The following is a 23896-nucleotide window of genomic DNA, read 5'->3' on the forward strand; positions in this document are numbered from 1 at the left end:
CATTTGAGGGCTTAACACTGATTGCAGTAAACCAATGGCAGCAATTATCATATTTCGGGAGAGTTAAATCAAGCAGGTAGTTTACAATTTTCAAATCAAGCAGAAGTAGTCACATTGCACGATTGCACTTGATTGTTTCGACTCAATTAAAGGCCCAGTGTGTAAGACTCAGTGGCATCTAGTGGTGTGTTGCAGATTGCAACCAACTAAATACCCCTGTGCTCACTCCTCCCTTTCCAAGCATCATCCTGTCCTCTGCCCTCCTGTCCTCTGTCCTCCTGGCTGCTTTGTCGCAGCCATAATAAAAAAAAGAGCTTTTGGCCAATCGTGCATGCTGTGCTGTGTAAACATAGCGGCGGTGGCCGATTGAATTAGGTTTCACTTTTGTTCACATGTCAGTTCTTGTTCTCGTGTATCCTTTTACTTCACCTGGTTCTCTTCACCAGCTCGTGCTTCGTGTGTGTGTGTGTGTGTGTGTGTGCAGTTGTTGGAGGAGCTCAGCCGAAAAGAGAGAGCAGACCAAATCCACGCTGCAGCGTGATAATAAATGACATTAAAAAGCTGTAGAAACATGGCGGTGCAAGATGGCTGACTCTGTGGAAGACAACCCGCCGATATAAATGGCCTTTTCTAAGCTAATGAAAAAAATACGATTCTTAGTTTCAGGTGATTATACACTGATTAAAACATAGTTATGAATACTATATTCCTTTGCTTCCAATGAATCCCCCTAAATGTTACAAACTGTTCCTTTAACAGCTAGTTATAAAATATACAAAAATGTGTATATTGCAATTTCATCTGGATAAATACCATGTGCTACATAATAAAAGGTGTAAAATAATGTGTTTACCTTTTAAAACTGATAGAGTTCAAATATATTTCATATTTAAAATAATGCATTTTCCCAAATAAAGTCAATATGATCTTATTCAAAAGGAATAGTAATTCATTAGTGATACAATTACACAAGTCATATCTGCACCCCGTAACCAGCCTTTGTTATGATGCTTAGGTCCCTCCTCTTAATGACCCTTCACACTTGTGTTTTTACTTATTCAGGCTGGTTAGGTACACTGCTTATGAGTATATAGCATTAAGTGAATTCATTAAACTCTAATCAGCCCGAATAACTCAAAACACTAGAGTGAGTGTGGAGGGTCCTTAGGCAGGGACTAACTGCAGGAACAAAATGGGAAGGAATGCCTTAATCTCACACTTTACCTCTGTTCAATGTAGTTCTGAAAGTGCAGGACAAATGATTTTCAGTGCACTTAAGTACTGAATGTGCACTCATTTAGAATAGTTTTTACACAGGCATGATCACCACTAGCCCCATATTCCCCATCACTTGTCACCGTCTGCAACAATCGAACAGTAAAACATGACGTTTAAAATCGTCTAGCAATGTTTGTGACGGCTGCACCTGAGGTGGGAGCGACCTAATGTACCAAAGGGCTGCCCACCCAGGCTGTGCTCCATCTTGCTACAGCCTCAATATCTCCTCATGGATAGTTACATTTGGATCATGAAAGTTATAACATTCACACACATTCTGTTCAATTCAATTAATTTGGATTTTGTGGAATTAAGTTTTGTTTGTGTGTGGACTCCTTGTCCCTGAATCAAAGTATGTGAAAATATTTACTCAATCTACAGAGGCGGGACCACTCTGGTACCGCTGAAAATCAAAAACATACACCAGCACAAGGCTCAGATTGTCAGCATTTGCAAAGCTCACTGATTTGCTAGAGATACGATCAGTCAGCTTTGTTTGCACACTTTCTACAATTTTGTAGCTCAACAATACATGCACCAAAAGCTGTAAGGTTGAACTTCATTCAAGATCACACTGGACCAAGGATACGTTTAAAGACAAAGTCTAGCTCTCCAATGATATATCTCTCTCACTCGCCAAGTCACGTAAGGCTCTCTGGCCGGAAGAGTCATTGCTGCAGTCTACCGGGAAGTTTATAACTGCACCAACAATGTCAGGCCAACCAGCTGAATTCCTTGCAGGCAACACTGGCACAACTCCCCACAGACTTTTATTTACACTAAATCTAGTTGTCTAAATATTATGCCACTGTCAATGTATCCACACTTCCTCATCTCCTCTAGATATTGCCTATTTTCAGTTTGCAACTTCTAAGATTGTTATTGCGTAAGACTGTCAGTGAACAACAGGTTCTGTTTGACATATCACATACCAGTTTGTAATTGTTAACGGGTCTATTTGTCAGAGCTGTAAGAGACTAAGGGGAATTATCTGCGCTGAAGCATGTTTCTGTGCTGTATCAGTATATTTGCTGTCCATGTTGTTTAGATTGTTTACCATTTGTGATCAGATATTCAACTGGTTTATAGGTTTTGCTGGGTTTAGTCCAATCAGATCATTGCTTATTTAAAAACCGCCTCTCGGAGCCTGGATGGGTACTGCCTTAGTTAAGCCTTTAATTGTTGTTTTCAAGACTTCTTTGACGAGAGCTGATCATCGTTATTGGGTGGGAAAAAAAGATACATCTGCCTGCATCAATCGACAAGTCGACTACTTTGTGGGAGAAGTCAATGACTACTACAATGCAGCGGTAGTGAATGCCATACGTCACAGTTCTTTGATGAATCTGTCTGATCTTAAATTTGGCGCAATAATTCTTCTGAAACTTTGGTTGGCATTGTAGGCCGAACACTGATATTAGCCTGCTGTTCTGATTTATTAATCAAAGGCTTTCTAATATCTACAACAACAAACAGCAAACCACAGTCATAAATCATTTAAGGATGAATATTTAATGGATTCGAGCCAGAACAAACCTGGACAGACAGCTGTTCAAGCCAAGAATGACAAATAATGATGAGACTAATAGTGGAAGGAATAAATCATATGCACATGGGTGCAGTTAGGGAGATAGTTAATGGAGTTTTGCTCACTAGTGTATCATAATCTTTACTAATTTAAAAGATTTACGGACATTAAGGACAATTACAAAATCATTAGGAGTACTTATGTGACAACACAAATGAGGTTTCATAGTCTTTTCTAGCTGCAAAATGACTGTAAAAGTGTCTTTGCTCTGCTTGTCTTTGTGAGTGCATGGAGCACAGCAGCAAAATTACAGAAAATGGAGAACACAGATGCTCACTTTCAAATAAATTTGACAGGTATTTTACAGGTTTGCAGTGGTTCCTTGGTGCCATTGAAAGCAAGGGTCTTCCCTCTAAGTGTCCCAGAGGGGCATGATGTGCTATGATTGAATCTCTCTTTTTCCTGAGTCGTGCCTTTGAACTGCAATGCAGAGCCGACCAGACTGGACATAACATTTAAAGCATGAGCGAAAAAGAAAGAGCATGAATGCTGTAGAATGAAGAAAAACTAATAAAGTAACTCAATCAGAGAGAGAGAGACAAAGAGAAAGATATTGAAAAATGGCTTTAATGTATTGTCATTGAAATTTCAATCCACAAAATATGTTGCCACTTTTCTAGTTCTTAGAAACTTTGTGGACTTTGATATTAAAATACTTCTCTTAGAGTTGATCTATTTCTAATAGAGTATTTCCACTCTACCTACATGAGATATGGAAAAGCCATGCAATGTCAAATGAGATTATGGCAAGAATAACCACATATATTGATATTTCAGGATGAGGATGTCATTCTTATAGTTATAGTTGTCTTATTGAGTTAAGACATTATTGACTCATGATAAATACAAGGGAGGTAAAGCAACTCATTGATCAAAGACTTACTTCAACTAGTGATAACTAAAACTGTTGTTAAATGCTGTTGTATCACATCATGTTGTATTCAAAAATGCATGTAAATTATAAATGATATTATACTACTGCCACACAAACCTGTGGAAAGAGCAAGATAGACCATGCAGCTCTATTCCAAAATTCCCAGTTACTTTGGATGAAGAGGAACCGGCAGACCTGAGAATGGCCCTCAGAAGTGTTATCAAATATATTTTGAAAAATGTACAGTAACAGGGGAAATTACCAAAAAGATTAAAAAATTAAAAAATAACAAGTAGACTGGCAAAAACTATTTCAAGGTGAAGAACATAACACATTGTAGCACCACATGCTCCAGTTTGCACAACCAATAAATAGACCCTTCAGAGTTTTGATATAAATGTCAGTAAATTTCAGCTACGCTGCTCTTAGAAAGTGAACATCTCCTGCCATCATTGTTTCTAATAGTGGACGATTTCCTTTTGACTTATCAAAGCAGTACATATTTAAATAATAACCTTAATGATGGCTCCCCTTAAGTCATGTCAGCGGGTGAGAATGCTGAACTGGAACCGGCACACTTAGCCAACATTAACATAATGAATGCTAATAATTCCACCTGTGCCTTTTCTGCTTTGACAAGTCTAAATGTCTGCCATGAATTACCTTAATAAATGTAAATATTTCTTCACCAGCAGTGTACAAATAAATCAATTACACATGTATTGTCATGAAGCAACACCAGCCTCAACAGCCTCAATTAGCTTAACTAAATCATGGCTATAGGTTACCGGCAGCAGAGTTAAAACGTTTGACAGGATTTCTTGGTGACAGATGCAGTGGAAGCAGCTTGCTGCCCGGTGACACGTTAAGGGCATGTAAGTAAGCACACGTGCATGTGAGTCAAACCAAGTACATCCTCATCACCCTCATCTTCATCATCCCATCTCCATCATCCTCTCTAGCGTACCATGTTCGACCACGAGTAACAACATTCCTCTACTACAAAGCACAGATCGTGACCCTGCATTTACAAAGTGAAACAATGTCACAGCAAGCGCCAAGAAAAAAAAAGAAAAAACTGACACAATAGGAGAATGAGGTAAATGCTGAGATGTTGTAATGTATTGTGTGAGAGCTAACTCTCTCTCCTCTCTCCTGATTCTCCTGGACCTGTCTGCGGCGTTTGACACTGTGAAGCACCAGATCCTCCTCTCCACCCTCGAGGGGATGGGAGTCTCAGGCTCTGCACTCTCGCCGTTTACATCCTACCTGACAGGCCGATCCTACCAGGTGACATGGAGGGGGGCCGTGTGGGAACCACGCATGCTGACTACGGGGGTCACACAAGGTTCAGTCCCAGGCCCCCTTCTCTTCTCGCTCTACACAACATCTCTGGGTTCTGTTATTCGCTCGCATGACTTCTCTTACCATTGTTATGCCGATGACACCCAGCTGGTCTTGTCATGTCCCTCGGTGACACCCAAGTGGAGGCACGCATCGCTTGGTTACACTCCCCTGTAGATTCCTGCTCTACAACATCAGGAGGATTCGCCCCTTCCTCACTGAGGAGACGGCGCAGGTGCTCATCTAGGCTCTTGTCATCTCCCGTCTGGACTACTGCAACTCTCTACTTGCCGGAGCCCCGGCGTCGGCCATCAGACCTCTGGAGCTTGTCCAGAAAGCTGCAGCTCGCCCGGCGTTCAATCGCTCCAAGTTCTCCCACACAACTTCCCTTCTCCGTTCTCTACACTGGCTACCTGTAAGAGCTCGCATCCAGTTTAAGATTCTGGTGCTAGCCTACAGGGCAGTGAAAGGTACAGCTCCTTCCTATCTCCAGGCCATGGACAAGCCCTACACCCCCGTCCGACCACTTCGCTCTACTGCCTCGGGGCGATTGGTTGCCCCGTCGCTCAGAGGTCCCCGCGGCCGATCGACCCGGTCACGGCTGTTTTCTGTCCTGGCCCCACAGTGGTGGAATGAACTCCCCACTGACGCCAGGACAGCGGAGTCGCTGCCCATCTTTCGGCGCAGGCTGAAAACTCACCTCTTCAAGAAGTACTACCCTGAGCCTTCCACTTAGCACTTATGGGATTCGTATTAGTTTATTGCACCTTTTGTATTTGTTTGTTTCTGCATTGTACATTTGCTCTGGTTCATGCTCTTAAATGCTTGTTTAAGAAAGGAGATGTGCTTATGACTTCTGGTGACTAGTAGTTCTCTTGAATACCGATGTTGAATACACTTATTGTAAGTCACTTTGGATAAAAGCGTCTGCTAAATGACTGTAATGTAAATGTAATGTACTGTAAGAGTTGGTTCTCATTCTGAATGTTGTCCAGTGTTAAGTGTCCAGTGTCCTTTTTACATTTTTGAAGTTTAGCCATTTTAATGTAGAAATGTATGATAAGAACAAGCTTGAATTCTGCAGTCCATTGAGGCATCAAAGCCATACAGTCTGGTAGCTACTATTACACTTCTGTGACACTGAAATAATCTTCGAAGCGGATACAAAAATAAAAGCTAAGGAGAGCTAAAAGGGGCTTTTTACTTCAAGATAAGAGTATATTAGAGTAAAAGAATAAGATACTGCAGCAGACTTATGTTGGAGAGAGAGTCAAGTGAGGTGCTTCACTACACTGCAGAAACGTGGCTGGTCACGACATTTGAGCTGCAATTTTGCGAAATAAATGCTGAATGTTTTTCTGCCAAACTGCATGTGTTGGTTGTGTTCCTGTATGTTTACAAGTGCAGCCTTGTGTGTTTAACAACGCCTCGCCAAGCCAAACTCAATCACACACTGGTTGAGAGCAGACACCCTGGGGTATAACATTCCTCTCTTCAGTGTCCCTCTCGTCTTCACATTCTTTAATCTAGGGCCAAGCCTTGATCTTTTGTCTGCTTAAATTAGAGACATAAGTGAAGGACGATTGGACAGGAGAGTAGAAGGGCTTGAGGGAGATAAGGGGAAAACTGTAGGTCACACTTGTGACAACGAACAAAGAAAGCATGAAGGAAGACGAAGAGGGCTGCACCTTTTCAACTAATCACCATATTAGATGGCGTGAAAAGCTAAACTGATCACTTGGCATTTGGAAAGTAAAGCTAATTAGGTTTTGCTGGGACTTCACCGTGTGGTTGAAACAAAGAGAGAAGCCAGCATGTCATTTTGAAAGCCTAGATTGTGAAATCGCGCCAAGCTCCCACCAAATCTCACCCGAGTGTGAGATTTGGTTCAAACCACAACACTGGTGCCTCATTGGACGAGAGCCACGGGAACCCCAGGGAATCCCTGTGACACGGCCATGGTGTCACCAAGGCTATATAAACTGGTGCACGCCTTCACTCTGCGCCGTCCATGCGACTCACGTTGCTTAATTAAAAGGGGGTGAAACAACATTGGTGGCTTTAAAGAAAAAAACCCTAGGTGACCGAACAACAGACTGTTATTGGATCCTGAAGGAGAAATGGATAAATTGCCACTTGCTCTGCCACTTTAACCTCTAGAAGGAAAATCATGGAATCGAGAATCAGCGCGCCAGTTAACTAAGAATTCCGAAGGAACACTACGAAGCGATCTAAAGTAAGAGGCTTTTGTCTGAGCAGAGATATTTAATAGTGTGTTTCTAACCTTGTTTTTTTTTAGTTTAAAGTTTAACTGTACTGTTATCTTGTATTGTGTATTTTGTAGACCATGGAGTCTCCTTCAGTGCTGTTCCACACTGCTGAGCTTTGTTGTGTTTAATAGGTTGTTATAGTCAGTGCTCAGATTCAACCCTTCACTGTTCACTCTGAATGAGGAACAGTACTTTGACTATTGACCAATTTTGAGACTTTATATACAGTTTCGTTATTGGTCCCTGATCCCAGGGTAGCTCCCCGTTATTATTAATATATGTTAATAATCATATTGATATTAACAATTTTATTCATATCAAAAATTTAATTTTCATTCTTGCATTTTTTCATTTACATTTCTTCTTCTGCCAGATCCTAACAGTTTGAAGTTGTTAATATCTCTTTAGGCCTCCAAGAACCACAAATACATTAATTCTTATAATTCTACAATCCGTGGACAGATGAGCTCCATGCTCCTCTAGCTCCAAACTGACTTTGCAGGTGTGTCTCTAAAAACAAGATGGGAGGAACTAAATATGTATTCTTGACTAGTTGCATCATCTAATTAACAAGTCTGGCTCAAAGTTCTGAATGCATATTAATGAACACAAGTAATATGCTACATTCTGTTTTTTAATGTCACAGAAATGACGCAAAATGCATTACACTAGAATTTTCAACAGGTTAAGCTATGGGTGGAGTGATTTTGTTTGAGTGGGAAATAAAAAAATACAAACCAGTGTGAACACAAGTTCAAGTTTAAAGTGCTTTACTATCTGTATTGTTTGTGTGCGTTTGTTAGTGATTATGCAAGCAGGGATGATGCATGGCGCAAGACACGACTTGGTATCTCTAAAGGCGCAGATGTCATCCAGTCACAATAGAAAGAGACAGGGCATTGTTGTTGCCTTTTAGCAAGAAGTGATACATCGACAGAGAAGAGCAAAGAGATTGAAGAGAAGTAGTGAAGTGAAGCGAAAGAAGAAGAGAGGAGTGCTGAGATGATGAAGTGTAATGACTCTCACCCAGCCCTGTTGCCATCTCCCAAGACCTCTGGCTGTCGCTGCGCAGATGACATATGCACTAATTAACAGTGCTGACTCTCCTACTGGATGTGGGAAGAGCTAAGAGTCCTCCTAACCAATGCCCTTAAGGGACAATACAGATCACTAGCAAAGCTAACATGTGATTGTTCCCTTGTAAACCAGATCATATATTCAATTCAATTCAAATATATTTGTATCACACCATATCATACAAAACGTGGACACATTTAACAATAGTGTTCTTCAACTGTAGGGTATGTATGCACGCTAATTGTGCTTGCAATCAACTATGAACAAACGTTTACAAGGTTAATTTGACAGACAGACTAAATTAACTGCCTCTGTATCCTCCTGTTATCCTCCCCTGGCTCTCTGCTCTTTGAGTTTCCTTCTGTTTGGCCAGAGTCCAAGAGATAGTAGGTGCACATATTTCTCTGTCTCAATCTGAGGATCCAGTGGGAGTAAACTCAGCAACAGGGATACAAACTAATAGTGTATTATCTTTCAGACCTCCATATTTCAGAGTACAGTTAAGGCTGCAATTTATAATAGATGAGCAGCAAGAGGTAGCACATGTTATTTCCTGACATGTAAATGACTCACTCGTTGTCTCTTTATACCTACACCTTCCTGGGTGTGTTTATCCCTGCTTCTCTGTCTCTTTCTGTCTACAACATCTTTATATGCAAATGCTACTAACAAATGTGTTAGATAAACAGGCATCCAAATGTAACCCTCTGTATCCACAACCTTAGTCTCTACCTACACTATCTGTTCTTTAAAAGCAGCTTAACAAAAGTCTATCAATTCCAATAGTGTGTTTTCAAGTGAGAATCAATGATGATTGTCAACCGGCCTATTCTGGATTTAAACACCAGCTTTCAATAATGTACACGTTCAAGCAGATATCAATTAGACAACATTTCAAAAATATTAAAGCCAGGAAGAAAACATCTTGACATTTTACATTCTTGTCAGAAGAGCAGCAGAGTGTAGCAGAAGACAAACAGCATATTACATTAAACAGGAAATCAGCGGCATCAGGCTGCACAGTACATTCACTGTAATGCAGGGCACGTGGGAAGCAATTTCACATCAGAATGTGTTACAACGCACACACAATAAAGAATGACCCTTACAGCAGTAACCAATGATAAATTATGTTTCTGGTCTATAGGGAATGGTTAAATAATATTCTATGCTGTGACTTAAATCTTTAATGAATACATTTCTTTGATAGTATGAGTGTTGGTCAGTAGTTTGTCTCAGTCTTTTATTAAGCGCTGAACAGGCAAGAGCTTATTTTTCTTAAACGCGTCTTTGGTAGTTTCTAGGTTGCCCATTTGTCATCACATTTTAAGTTTAGTTGAGTAAAAGAGGTTCTGTAACAAGAACAACTTAAAGGCCCCACTGCAGTCTGTAATGCATTAATGGTGACTCAAAATCAATCCAAAACTAATATCAAAGAACATTCAAATCAGCATATTGAAACCATTTCCAAATAAAATGCCCTGGGCGGAAAGTATCCTTCTAGCATCAGTGAAATCTCTTCAGACACCTCGGCGCTAACAAACAACGGCTATCTTTCTCTCATCCTGCCGTCACTGCATGCCCCAAGTCAACCATGAAACATTGCCGTTAAAAGCCAGCACGTCATGAGGACACATCTGGCTGCGGACAAACAAATATATACACAGCATGTCTCCATTTGTGTCCATCCCAGTCAGCCTCCACACGCAATTGTTGTAAAATGAGACCGTCTGACCCCTTTAGGTAATCACATACTACAGCTGAGCTCACTCTGAACAGCGAGCACACATCTGTGTGATATGGGGTATTATCAGCACGATGAACAAGCCTCTCTCTTTAATCTTAAGCCTTACTGTGTATAACTAACTGTGGGTCTATGTATCAGGGTTTTCATTATCTGGTAATTACCATTTTTGTCTGACATATCTCAATCTTTCCGGTCATAATGTCCACTCAAAATAATTCCCTCCAAGCTCAATTAGAATTGTATTAAAACAGGCTGAAATTAAATGTCCTCATAGATTACCGTATACAAAATGAATTAACTTTTTAATTTTTTAAATGAATGTGTAGGCTAAAGGCTAAAGTATGCAAAGAACGGAATTCCTCCCATTTGTCTGAGATATTGAAATCTTGCAGGACATGTGGGCCGGCACCAATTTCTTCTAACAGAAACGCAGCTATAGACAGTGGACTTTTGAGTCAATCTCCAAATCCCACAGTATTAAATGAACATAGAACCCCAGGGTTTACATCTGAACTATTACCATACTATACCCCTGGGACAAGGAGAGGAAAACAGCATTGATTCAATTAACTCAGATTAATGAGCTACTATCAAGATTCAGACACCTTGAGAGACACCGTGCGAACACACACTACACACTCTTTTCACACAGAAAATGCTGAGGCTGGAATTTCCCTAATTATAGACAATGGTGCGTGATTCAGGCTGTCCATTTGATACGAATAGTTGAGTTTGATTTGCGTTGAACTGGTATGTTCTCAAGGAAAGCAGATCGGAAAGCTAGGATGTGTGGATAATCTACAGAGTGCTATAGCAGCAGTACAAAATTAATCTTAGTGATGGAAAAAAAGGGTTTTAATGCCTATTTTATCTTACTAATTAGTATACAATGACCCACAAATAAATGATTATCTACAAAGACAGCAGAAAATGGTTTTAATTCCACAAAAGTGTATGTCAAGGATTGCCATATGGGTAACAAATGGCATGACTGACATTTGGATCAGAATCTTAATTAAAAGAGCTGCAATTCTATATGTTCTCTGTCTGCAGGTGTATATGCAAATATTGCACATAAGTAAGTAGCAGGCTAGTTGCAGGTCTTAACAGTTTAGTAGGGGCTGTATTTGAGAAAGTGAGTTAGAAAAAAAGAAAGAGAAAGAGAGAGAGAGAGAGAGAGAGAGAGAGAGAGAGAGAGAGAGAGAGAGAGAGAGAGAGAGAGAGAGAGAGAAAATGGTTAGGGTACTACTGTAAAAGAGGGGCTGTGTGCAAGAGACAAAAAAGTGAAAAACAGAGGGAGTGTATTAGCGACAGACACTGTGATCCAGGAGAAGAAGGAGAGATTGCAGATCTGTAGTTCTGGCGTCAAATTGAGCAGCATTAAATGCTGAGACTCAGAGGAACCTTATCTTTCATCTGCAGAGGACCCTGGACCTGAATCTGTAAAGAGCTAGCATGCTGTAATCTCCGGTCAGCGGCCACTGGCAGCCACTTCACATTCAGTGTTTGTTCTCGTTTGTACTGCAAACTCTCCCTCGGTCGTACCATATGACCGCAAAAGTTTCTTGAACTCTCCTCTCTGAAGCCCTGCAAATCACAGGTTATGAATCTGGTAGATTTCTATATGGGAATACAGTGTTAACATTACTACAGTAGTAACTATCTGTTGTACTCACAGAACACACCAGTATATGGAACTAAGAGGGTTCAGTTCTTGCAGCAGCACTGCGTCCCTAAATGGAAATTCTTTAGAGACTTGAGGCGCTAATGGAAAATTAGTGAAGAATGGGAGAGACCTTCATGACTACCAAATTGCACACATAATGCACAGTGCACAACTCACACACCAACACATGTACAGTACTTAGAAACAGGTATTGCTCAGATATTCGTCAGCAGCCTCCTCTACCACTTTGTCTCTGCCAAACTCGCTTTCTGCCTCAGTCTCGCTCATACACGCTGCATTTTAAATGTTCACTTTTTTTCTCATCCCCTTGTGTAGGATCACAGCATCACGGCGAAGAGGAATATACTGCATCTTAACAGCCACATCAGACCGGCAGCCCAGTGCCGTCTGCAGTCAATAAACAGACTTTAAACTTACAGTTTTATATATACACAGATTTTAAAGCGGGGAATGTTTTTGTTTCACAGGACATATTTATCCTGCCTCTGAGCCTTTTTTCCCCTTAGTTTCTGTTTCCTTAAATTTGCATATCATCAGCCAGTTACTCTCAGGGTGTGCCAAGCAGCAGTGCACCCTAGCTGGTTGCCAAGGAAACTTGCTGAAATTTTGAAATTGGCCAATGGGGCCTGTAGTTAAAGATGTTTAAGCATACACATTTCTTCAATCACTATTGAGTATGATAACACACTTGTCATTATCCCTGCCCCATTGTGTAGCAATGCCACAATTCATTTAATTGATACATTTTTAAAGGGAAATTGATTACTTGTTCAAACTTTACATTTTACAGCATAAATGTATTAATCATTTAAAAAGTCTACCCCCAAAACAATCATGCTATATATTGTTGGAAAGGGGCTTTAGGGGACTAAAGGCAACCTGGAAGACGTGAAACAGACATTATGAATTCCTGCTATTGTTTGTTTTTCTCATTTATTTGCCTCACACTTTGCTGTGGTACAGCATCTTTGATCTTAATAGTGATCAAGCTGTTTTGGGTCTGTATGTACTGCTCTTCACCAGTTATATCCAATGTGTGTGTAATTATTTATTTATTAAATACTGTTCATTAATGTGGAAACTAGACTCCTCTTACGAAAACTCATTCTGAAAGCGTTTGGTTTATTTTAGTTTTTTTGATCCCGATTCTTCTCGTCTTTCAAAAGAAAATAATTTGTGTAGGTGATGAAACCATTTGACTGAATGTCATGTGAGAAGGATCGCGATCATCCACTGTGAGGTCCAGCCTTAGGAGCTGTGATAAGTACATTATGACGCATCAGTTTCTCAAACACTTACTTTTCTTTACCTTCTGTCCCTGTTTTAGCCCTCACTGCCAGTCACACAGTATCCCTCTTTTTAGCATGCAATTAAAAACAAAGGTATTGAGAGACAGTAACGGGTAGATTTCACCCTTTGTGAGTCAGACAAGATTACATCTCTCCGCTCTTAAATAACAAGGTGTGTGACCAGGCCAAGTCAGACATGTGTTTAGCCCACACTGGACAACTGACCGAGCCATCAATTCAATGTATAATGAATGTAAGATAATGTAACGACGAAAAAACAGAAAATGAATCCAACGGTCAAGCTCATTACATTCTAAATTCTATTGTGAAAAACGTAAAATGTAATTAAAAAATGCAAAACAACAAGAAGTAAAGGGACGTGATTTTCTGGGGTTGAAAGACAATTATGGATATTAAAAAGAAATCCCTTCACTGTCACAATATCAGAACATGTTGCGATATCTATAGAAATCTCAATAAGGCTATCAGTAAAATTCATTTTTAGCTTTGTTAGTTGTGCCTTTTGTCTATTTATTTGGGAAATTGATTTTACTCAAAATACAACTGGTGGAGAGTCTGTAAGTTTAAAGCATGATTTAAGAGCCGTTGGATTATTAACACAATATCATCATGTGTCTTATTACCTTGACATCAATATTATATTTTTCAAATATCACGGTTATCGTCAATACTGCAACAACCCCAAATAGACAGTATAGTTGATGCATTTGGTTGTGATTTCACATTTTTGTATTTACTCCCTGACATTTATGACTACGAGGGCTGGGTTTGACACATTTCAAATGCACTATTAATTATACATCTTTTTTTGTATAATGTCAAAACTGTTCTCTAGGGTAGAAGGAGAACACAAATATTAGAAATATCTCTTAATACACAGTACACAGTAGCACCACAAACTACAGGCTTCAAAATGAACATGAAATTGAACAAACACGTCTCTAACACTCCTACTGTCACTGCAAAGGACAAGGAGAGTGAAAAGCAAAGACATTCTACCTTTGGAGCTTACCTCTGAGGTACTGCTAAGATAGACTCATTTCACTATGATTACAAAAGTAGAGACCGATCTTCTCTGCTGTTAAGGGAAATGTAGCAGCTTTTAGTGTGTAAATTGCCAAGGGGTTGGTAGCAAGGTAGAGAGTATAGTATTAATGCATGGACTTCCAGGATCGGCTTCAAGGGCCTTTAAGAGCTCTTACCACTGTTTATACAATCTCAATTCAACATTTTACTCATACAGATTAAGTCTGATAAAATATTACAAAATAAGACAATTTCATCTCTTGGTGGAGGCCACACTATGCTCGGCCTAGAAAAAGAAATCCCATATTAAAATCTATTGTCCTCTCCTTTGTGGTTATAGAGATAATATTAAAATGGTGAGGGTTGTTCCCCCTGCACAAACACAATGAATATCCAGCCCAAACCTGTAACAAAGGCTCGGTATGATTGGGCAAATATTAATGTCTCCATCTATTCCCAGGTTTCTCTCAGACTAGACTCTGACAGATAGAGATGAAGGAAAACAAAGACAGATAAACAACTGAGAAGCAGTGAACGGGGTGAGTGAATATAAGAGAGATAACTTAAAAGGAGAGCGGATCTATCAACCGATCACAGATTTAAATGAGAATTTGCTATCCCCGAGAGAACAATGATTGTTTTTGATTTGATTTATTAGTAATCAAAAGCACTTTACCAAAAACATTAAGTCTCTTGTTACAACCCTATCACAGTTATTTTCCCTTTCTCCCCAATGCAGGACTGCTCATATCTGCACTAAATAAAGAACAAGCTTGTTTAGCATAGCGCAAAATAGGAATTGACCCTTTGCTCCTCCTGCCCTCGAACGAAGACAAACGTAGCGTAGCATCTGCCAGCTCCAACCAGGGACCGACAACTAAGCGGCGCTGCTCCATAGACTCATTCAATCGTTTCAGATTTTCTACATTTTCAGGCTGGTTTTATGGATTTCGAGCTAGTCATGGTTAAATGTTGAATTACTTGTGTAATTATGATACTTGTTCCCAGGAAAGGTTGGAAGGAGATAGACATTATAAAACCTGTGGAGCTAACATTAGCGTATTAGAGTAAGTAAGCACATCTTTAACTAGCGTTTGCACTTTTATGCTACGCTACCTTCTGAAGGTATATTGAATGCTGCTTTTGCCTTTTAATGATTCTAACATAATAAATAAAGACCCCCTCCGGCTTTACAGGAACAATGTTCATTGTTTTCTGTCTCGATCAGGTGTATTTGTTTACATTGTGATATGTAGGCTATAGCTTCTATCTTCATCTTTTTAACCTGTTTTCGCTGCTGAATCAGTTTGACATTCTGGATTTATCCTTCAAACACATTGTTTCGACCCTATTGTCTGGTTCTCTCTGAAATCTATTTTTTTTTAAAATTAGATAATACTTATTCAGGGTATGAAGTTAGTGACAGTGTGGGCACCATAGTACCTCTGACAGCTTGATGGCGGAGCAGCGTGGGGGAAGGCCTGGCGAAGAGTCAATTCAGAGTGGAAGCTGCACAACTGAGAATCAAACTGGTCTGTATTGGGTGATACTAGCGCTGGAACATTTGTGTTCTCTGTAAGAACAGTGGTTTGGCAAAGCTGATTTAAAAACACATTCCTGCTTTGCTCACCTCGCTCTCCGATGTGGAGAACATTACCCGACTCTTGTTTCCACCCATTTTTCTTTCTCTGCAATATTTCTCTTTGTTTAGGACCTAGTGGACAGATGGAAGAGGAATAAATGGCAAGTAAGATAACGATAAGGGTAACGGTGTCACACTGGGTCAAATCTCTCTCTGTAGCTCTCTCCCTTCATGGCTGTTGTGGGCAAACAGAGGTAGGAATATGCTAGCCACGTCTTGTGCCCCTGCTGCCACTGTGAATAAATCTAAAAATAGCAACTTGGGAGCATGGGAGGCATTTCAGAGAGATGCCCACCAATCACCGATGCAACATTGCATATGTCAATCTCTGTGTGTGAATTGTTTCGGAGGAACTGTCAAACCACTGTTGAGTGTAAGACTCGAGTCAGATGCAGAGACAAGGACATGAAGTGTGGATAAAAGATTGAAAAGAGAAACGGAGGCTAAAAACAGAGAGGAAGCAGAGAGAAAGAGGCAAAAAGAAATGGATATAATGAAAATAATCATACATATTAACAAACATCCAAAGTCCATATCAGATGTTAGAGAAACTGGACAGTCTGGTACAAGAAAAAAAAAGATGAAATGACATAGGGAGAGCAAGTCCAATGCCCAGTGATATACTGTAGATAGAGCATTTTATCTTTACTTCTCAAACTCAACATTACTGACCATTCTAAAATGGATAAAATAAAGCTGTTATCACAACTAGAAAATGTAGAGTACTGAGGAGATATCATAATCCCCACAACCACTATACCCGACACAAACAATTTGTTTGTCAGCAACAAGATCATGAAAGCAAGATGAAACCGATGTCCGCCCTGGAAAACTAAAGGTGGAAAGATAACTAAAGAAATATGTTGAGATGTCCTTAACTGAGGCCTTGGACACTGCTCACAAAAGGTTCACAATGCAGCCAGACTAAGGAAAAACAGCAGAGAATCACGGGCCAAAATGATACATGTCTAAATGTCTACAGTGCAATACAAGTGCAGACCCGCCAATAGCTAAAGCCGATGACTACTTATAAAGAGTAATGGGGGAAACAATCATCGCATACCACCAATGCTCAATGGATAACAGATCTAAAGAGCAGACTACATTCAGACTACATTCTCCCAGAGCAGGAACCAGTCACTATCACAGCAGCAGACATCCAATAACATGAAGAATTGGATAACATGAGAGTCTCTTCAAGTAACGACAGCACTGGATTGGTGCCAATTATCTAGGGCTGTCCACAACCGAGGAGAAGATTTTTTTTATTAATCTGCTTAAAATTATAGTTAAAAAGCTATTCAATAAAAGACCATGGTTACAGTCTTGTCAATGCAACACGTCTGTTTGCTTTGACATCAGATCTTTCTTGCTTTGGGATCCAATCAGTCAAACCACATGCCGAGGTGGCCTTGCTCATATTTAGTTCAGATCTCAGTGAGAAGTGGACAGCGTAGCACACTCCGGGACAATTTATCAAACGCAAGTCTTGCATCATCTTCCCCACACACAGGAGTTGCTCTGTGTTGATCACGTAATTAGCAGAGCTTTTCTAGAGGCTATTCTTTGATGAAAACAAGTCTACTAATACTGAACGGAGGAAGAGTAAGCAGCAAAATATTTTTTTACAGGAAATAAAATGTGTTTATCTTCCGTTTTCCAGCCGCTCCTTTGACCACAAAATGTATTCAATCAATATCCGATCAGTCAGGTCGCGGTAAAGTGTCAAGTGTGGACAGGCACACGCAGACAGTTCCCATCTGGCGCATCCGATTTTCTATGCAGTTGTCTCTTGGGGTGGCAGCATTACAGCTGTGGATAGGAGCAGGATCAATACGTTGATCAAGAAGAAAGGATCTATTATTGGCCTGACTCCAGATTCTCTGGAAGCCAGGACAGAGCAGAGAACCAGAAGGAAGCTTAGGAGTGTTTAGTCGCGCGACGACCATCCTCTGTACGGTACCTTCATAAAGACTAGCAGAAGCAACAAGCTCCTGTTGGTAAAATGTTGCACTGAAAGGTTCAGGACACTTTTGTCCCTGCAGCAGTTAGGCTTTTTAATGAACAATGTTAATACAATGTCCTTTACACTATTTATTAATTCACTGCATGCAGCAACTACTTGCGTAGCATGCTGTTTGCGTGGTTGTACATTGCATATCTGCATTTCTTTTGTTATGGTTTTGCTCCTGATCTATCTTATTGATTGTGTACTTGGCTTTTGCTGTCCCTCCTGTCAATGTTGCAATGGAGTGTGCGTTTCCTTTCAATGACCATTTTTGGTGTTATCCATTGTGTAGATGACATATTGTGTACATTGTGTCTCTGTCCTTGTTGCTGTATTGTGTATGTCTTTGTTTATGGTGGCATTCCAGTCTCCATTGGGGGTAAATTAAGTTCATCCTTTACTATCCTATCTTATAATAGATTATTCCTCAGAACAACAAGTACAGCTTGGAGCAATTGGCAATTGGCTCGTCGTCCTTGTTGCAACTCTGCTGCTTTTGTGAGGTTTTGTTTTCTTCGCAATCAAATAAACCAAATGAAGTTACATTTTAATTTGAGTTTAATTTATCTTGCTTGCAGGCTGTCACACTCTTACTCTCCGTAAGACTAGTTGGGTAGTTGATAATAAAAGGTAATCTGTATATCGATAACATTAAAATCTTCTCATTCCGCTCCTCATACAGGAAACTTGTCATAGTACACAGATCATTTTATCGTAATTCCAGCCTCTGAAGACTGTATGCCAGCTCGAGAGAAGGCCTTAGTCAGCATCAAGGCCAGTGTTCTGAATGAAACATGAAGCATCTACGAGTACATCAGTAAAATTGCTCCTGAAAATAAATAGCTTGGAGAATATCTCAAACCAGCAGCAGATATGGAGAGTGCTTAAAATGAGGTTAGAGGAGATACCTTGGAAAGCAAATCCCCACACGGGAACATGGACAGTCAAAAGAGGTGACAGACCAAACCATAGTTTGTGCAAACATGCCATTGAGGAAGTAAGGCACACCGTTTAAGAGTGTATGATGTAAGCAGCAACAATATACTGAATGGCAAAACCATTGCAGTACACATGGTTTAAGAAATACAGAGGTCCAAAAACTGAGCTATGCTTATTAGCGAGGTTCAGGGGCATGCAAGAGCCAACATTTGATAACAATAGCTTTAAAACCATGTCGCTGGACATTAGCATACATGGTCTGTCATGAAGTAATGTGTGTATTAACTATTGTGTTCTCTCTCCACCTTTGTATTCAGTGCCTGTCCCATTTTCTGTGATTCCTCACTTGTCTATCCTGCCAACATATATTGAAAATAATTTACTAAAATTATAAACACCTTTTTTTCAACTTTGTGTTGATTTGAATTGTAGAAATGTGTCTCACAGTACTAAAACGTAAACAAAATGGGTATCTAACAATATTATTTATTTATACAAATAATACTTTTATTACATAATAATTATGCTAGGTGTTTGGTTGTTTAATTGAGCCTATAGATTCCATTGTATCAAACATAGGACATATATATTTCTGTGGTAATGACATTGTTGAGTCTGATCAGGTGAGTTTTTGTTGAACATCACAGAGACATAATGCTAACCCTATCCTGGGCACAGTCCGTAGTACCTGCTCTTTGTCTCTCACCCCGATCAACTTCTCCCTTTCTTTCTCTCTCAGTCTCCTTATTTTGTCCCGTATCTTTTGCCTTCCCAAAGCTGAGCTTTGATTGACAGTTGTTTAATTTCTCTCTGTCTCAGCGTGGGCTACATAGGGGTGAAAATGAAACTAACCATCGGGCATCACTGGTCACTGTTTAACATAGCACAACCACTTCAGATAACGTCTGTCTGGGGATGAATGTTATTGAACTATTAGCAGTCAACTCATTAAACTATCTAATTATCTGAATCCATGGCTGAACAGTTTCCTCAAGTTGTTGTAATCAAATGAGGTCACTGAGGTCCAACCCTCAGTGACCTCAATGGTAGGTAAGGCCATGGGCACAACCAAGTACGCGTGAAGTGGACAAAAGAATATGCGCTTGGTAAGGTGGGACCTCTAAATCAATCCGTGTGAGACGCCAGAACAGGGTGGCTGAGAATGATGGAGCCGAGATTCTCGACTTGCACAACCATCAACCAAATTGTTCTCCAAGCAGTAAACGTACTGCACAGACGCCTCAAACGTATAGGTCTAGAGTACCCAGACATGATGAGGACACGCAGTGCATGGATGGGAAAAGGGGGGTATTTTTACTTATTTTGTAGAATAATCATCATCACGCTGTTGTACTTCTGACAGTAAATTACCTTCTTTTAATGAATAAAGAGAGGGAATGCAAAAAAAAGAGACAACAAGAGAGGCAAACTATGTATGTCAGTGTCTCCCTCTCTTGCTGGAGATGAATGAAACCCATTAGCAATATTGGGAAGCTGTCTCTTTTTTTCAACCAACCATAGAAATAGAGTTTTGGTGGAGTTGGATATGATGACTCACAAATAATATCTACAGTATGTTCCGAAAAACGAAAAGAACAATTTTTGCAAATAATCTACCCAAAAGTCTGACTGAACAAAAGTCGGTATCAACTGCTAATGCAGCTTCACCGTCCCATACTACCAAGACCGGTACTTATGTTGCATCAAGGACTCAGAAACTCTTTTATGCAATAATGGACTTGGCTTAGTCTAAATCATAAGCTAAATCGACAAAGTCATTTCCAATTTTAGGATCATTAATTTCAGGTACGCCTGCTCTCTGGAAGTCTTCCCAACAAAGTGGAATTGACAGAAATGACAAACCAAAAGTCAAAACTTTCTCAATGTCAAATCCAGCTTTTCTCAACACTTACCACGAACAGTATTTATTCCACTTCACCCCCTCATCAGACACTAAGAAGATTACATTTAACTCAAACTGGGTTTAATCTTCAAAGATCTTCTGTAAACTGATATCTTACACGTTGACATCCAAAGATGTTGTACAAACGCATACAATACCATTTCTTCATATACTAATTAACAAAAAAATATTGTCAATTCCAGACACCAAGATCAGGTACCGAAAAAAGAAGTGCGAGGATTAAGTCATTTTGGACGTTAGAACTCACTCTACCACATGAAGCTGCGCTCTTCCCTTCTCTCCTGCTGGAAAGGAAAAGTGTTGCATGGCGCTTCATTCTGCTGATCCGGGCTTGAAAGACGGCAGGAGGTGTGTAATCCAACTTCAGGCTGACTATTCTAGTGTAATCTCCTGCTCACTCAGAGTACACACAAGTCACTTTTGACTGCTCCATAAAAGATTCAAACTGTCAGAGTCTGGCCATCTGTCATCTGCCTCTATGTTTGCTTGTCATACTTCCAGGTTCTCTCTCTGTTTTTCTTTCTGTCTGTCTATCACAATGTCACGCTGCATGCGCTCGTCAGTATACTGGACTAAATATGACTCCTTGAAAGTGAAACTAATGATCTGTTGAGCATCTTTACATCACATAAGCACATTAAGGGAAGTCCCTTGGCAATGGGATTAATGGGATGTAGGGGCATGTGTGCATGTTTGTGTTCCGAGTGTTTTCAAGTATGTAAAAGCATGTTTAAGTGTGCTTGTGTGTGCATGCATACGGTACATAATGTGTGTACATGTTTGAGTGTGTGCATGTGTGCGTGCGTCCATGCGTGTGTTTGAGCTCAACTGAAAACAGTTTTTGTTCACAGACAGCGATTCTGCAGCACCTTTGGGGAATTCTCTGCTTTCTTTTCAACTGCTCTCCTATAATTTCCTGTCTTTAGTTCTTGCATGCAGTGCCTCACTTAGATACAATGGGTCAGTTCAGCCAAGAAGCCAACAACAATGAGGTAATCGACAATAACAAAAAGAAAAACGGCCTCTTGCCTTTGCTGTCAATGTCTGGAGAAAGAATCCAAAGCATACTCAAACTAAACCACCCACAGAAAGCCAACTGAGTACCCGAGAAGGAATATGCAGTGTCTGGCTGTAAAGGTTTAATCTGCAGTTTGCTCTGCCATTAGTCGATGATGTCTCCTTTGGAAATGTGAGAGCAGATGAAGAGGGGTAAGTATAAGTGATGACACAGGGGCATATTAGTGATAAAAGGCTTAATGCTGTGTTGTTACATGTAAAATGCCACATGGTATCTTTCTAATAATGTGATCTTATGTCACATGCTACTGACAGGGAGAAAGAGAGCATAGCTTAGAGATGTGTTGAGTTGATAACACTGTATTTCATTCTACAGCCAATGATGGGTAAAATGTTTCTTCCTCTCTGCATTTATATGCAATTCGAGGTAATCACTTTCTGTTCAAGATCATTTTAACGTGTGATTCATGGACAATGTAATGGTAATGTTACTTACTTTACAGTAAAGAATGAAGTACTTCTTTTAAAAGAGCTAAAATACACACTACTAGAACCATTCATCAAGAGTGGCTGTTGTTGTAGTGCCCAAACAATCAGTCACACATGACAGGATAGCTGTTCCTGACTCCATATGATTTACAATAGCAGAGCTTGAAAAATGAATTCAATTAACATATTTGGGAACTGGACATTTGCCCTCTTCCATACCACCTTCTGCAGCAAACTAATTCAGGAAGAAACACACGTATGGTCACAGGGATTTTGTGAAGAGAATACATTGCATACTGTATGTTGAAATGGGAAAATAAACGGAGGAAAGGATCAATGTCACAGTCTAATGGTGCTGCGTTTTTTCCTGTGGCTGCAATACTACACAAGACACAGGCTACGTCTTCAAGGGTTCCTCCGTAAAGATTGTATTAAGAAGAATGTAGGATTGAATCTCTTATTCTGTCTGGGCACAAAGCTGCAACAGAGAGAGGGAAAGTTTCACAGTTCAGGTGTAACTATCTTGATTCTCTACTCTGTGTCTTCCTGTGGATTTATAATGCCTCTTATAGCCTTCTTTATCCCTGAGCCTTTGCTCTCCCTCTCCCCGCCCCTCCCTCCCCCGCTCTCACCCTAAGTGGCCAGTTGTCAAAGTCAGCTGAAGCCCAGTTAATGAAGAGGTAGATTTATTAGCAAGACATCAGTGGAATAGGCGGGGAGTGGAACCCCCGGAAGCCAGCAAGCAAATACAGCCACCGAGTGTGCATACCAAAAAAAGAAAGAGAGGGAAAAGAGGAAAAAAGAGTGCGTAGGACAAAGTATGAGAAAAAAAGAGAAACCTGAAGACGTTTAAAAGGAGCTAAATCCAAAAAGCAGACAAAAGAGAAGTAGAAAGCACCCATTCAGAGAGGAAGGGGGAGAGGCTGCTTCCCTCTCTTTTATCATCTCTCCAGCAGTGGCTACAAAACAAGCTCTTACCGTCTGTTGTAGGTCTGGGATTCCAATGCGGATGACCACGGTGTTGCCTGTCGGCTCTTCCATGGGTGCTCTCGCACTGTGGCTCCGCTCTGCACCGGGACGGAAAGCCGGAACACCGACAGGAATGGGAACACCGCTGTCCTCTTCCCGGGAGCTGCCGCTGTCAGTGCTGGCCCCCTGGCTGCCGTTTGCTGTGTGTGTGTGGGGCTGTGTGAGTGTGTGTGAGTGTGTGTATGTGTATGTGTGATGCTGCTGCTGCTGGTCCTGCCGTGGAGGGCTGGGTGGCTCATGTTTGCCGGCTGCCGGACGCAGAGGCATGCTCCGTGTTAGGGGCTCGGTCTATGTCTCTCTCTCTCTCCAGACACACACACACACACAAGCACACACACGCACACACCGATGGCTCTCGCTCACACTACACGCACACACGGTTTGCAGCGTGCATCACTCGCCTGGGAGAGAAAAAGAGGGCGGGAGAGAGAGGCAGGGAAGGAGGGTGGCAGAGAGGGAATGGGCATAAAGGAGGGGGTATTAGGAGATTACAAAGAGATGAAGGGTAAAAACACAGAGAGAAGATAAATACCAGTAAAACTTGGAAATAAAACCGAGGAGAGATGCATTGATAAAGCAAGATTGAAGGAATTACATTCATAAAAGGGTGCAAAATTATTTAACTCTAATCTGTGATTTGCACAAAT

The 23896-nt window shown here is 40.6% G+C and overlaps 1 protein-coding gene across 1 annotated transcript in view; it reads right to left on the reverse strand.

Annotated features, from left to right (window-relative positions):
* shank3a (SH3 and multiple ankyrin repeat domains 3a) overlaps positions 1-23516 on the reverse strand; it is a gene marked incomplete at both ends in the record, with an annotated part of 132065 nt that extends 108549 nt beyond the window's left edge. The window contains one exon of the mRNA XM_079163546.1: positions 23199-23516. Within this exon, the coding sequence (XP_079019672.1) occupies positions 23199-23516 (318 nt within the window). The remainder of the gene's footprint in view (positions 1-23198) is intronic.
* Between the last annotated feature and the right edge of the window lie 380 nt (positions 23517-23896).

This window comes from Pholis gunnellus (assembly GCF_910591455.1).
Source record: "Pholis gunnellus genome assembly, chromosome: 7".
NCBI classification, from domain to species: Eukaryota; Metazoa; Chordata; class Actinopteri; order Perciformes; family Pholidae; genus Pholis; species Pholis gunnellus.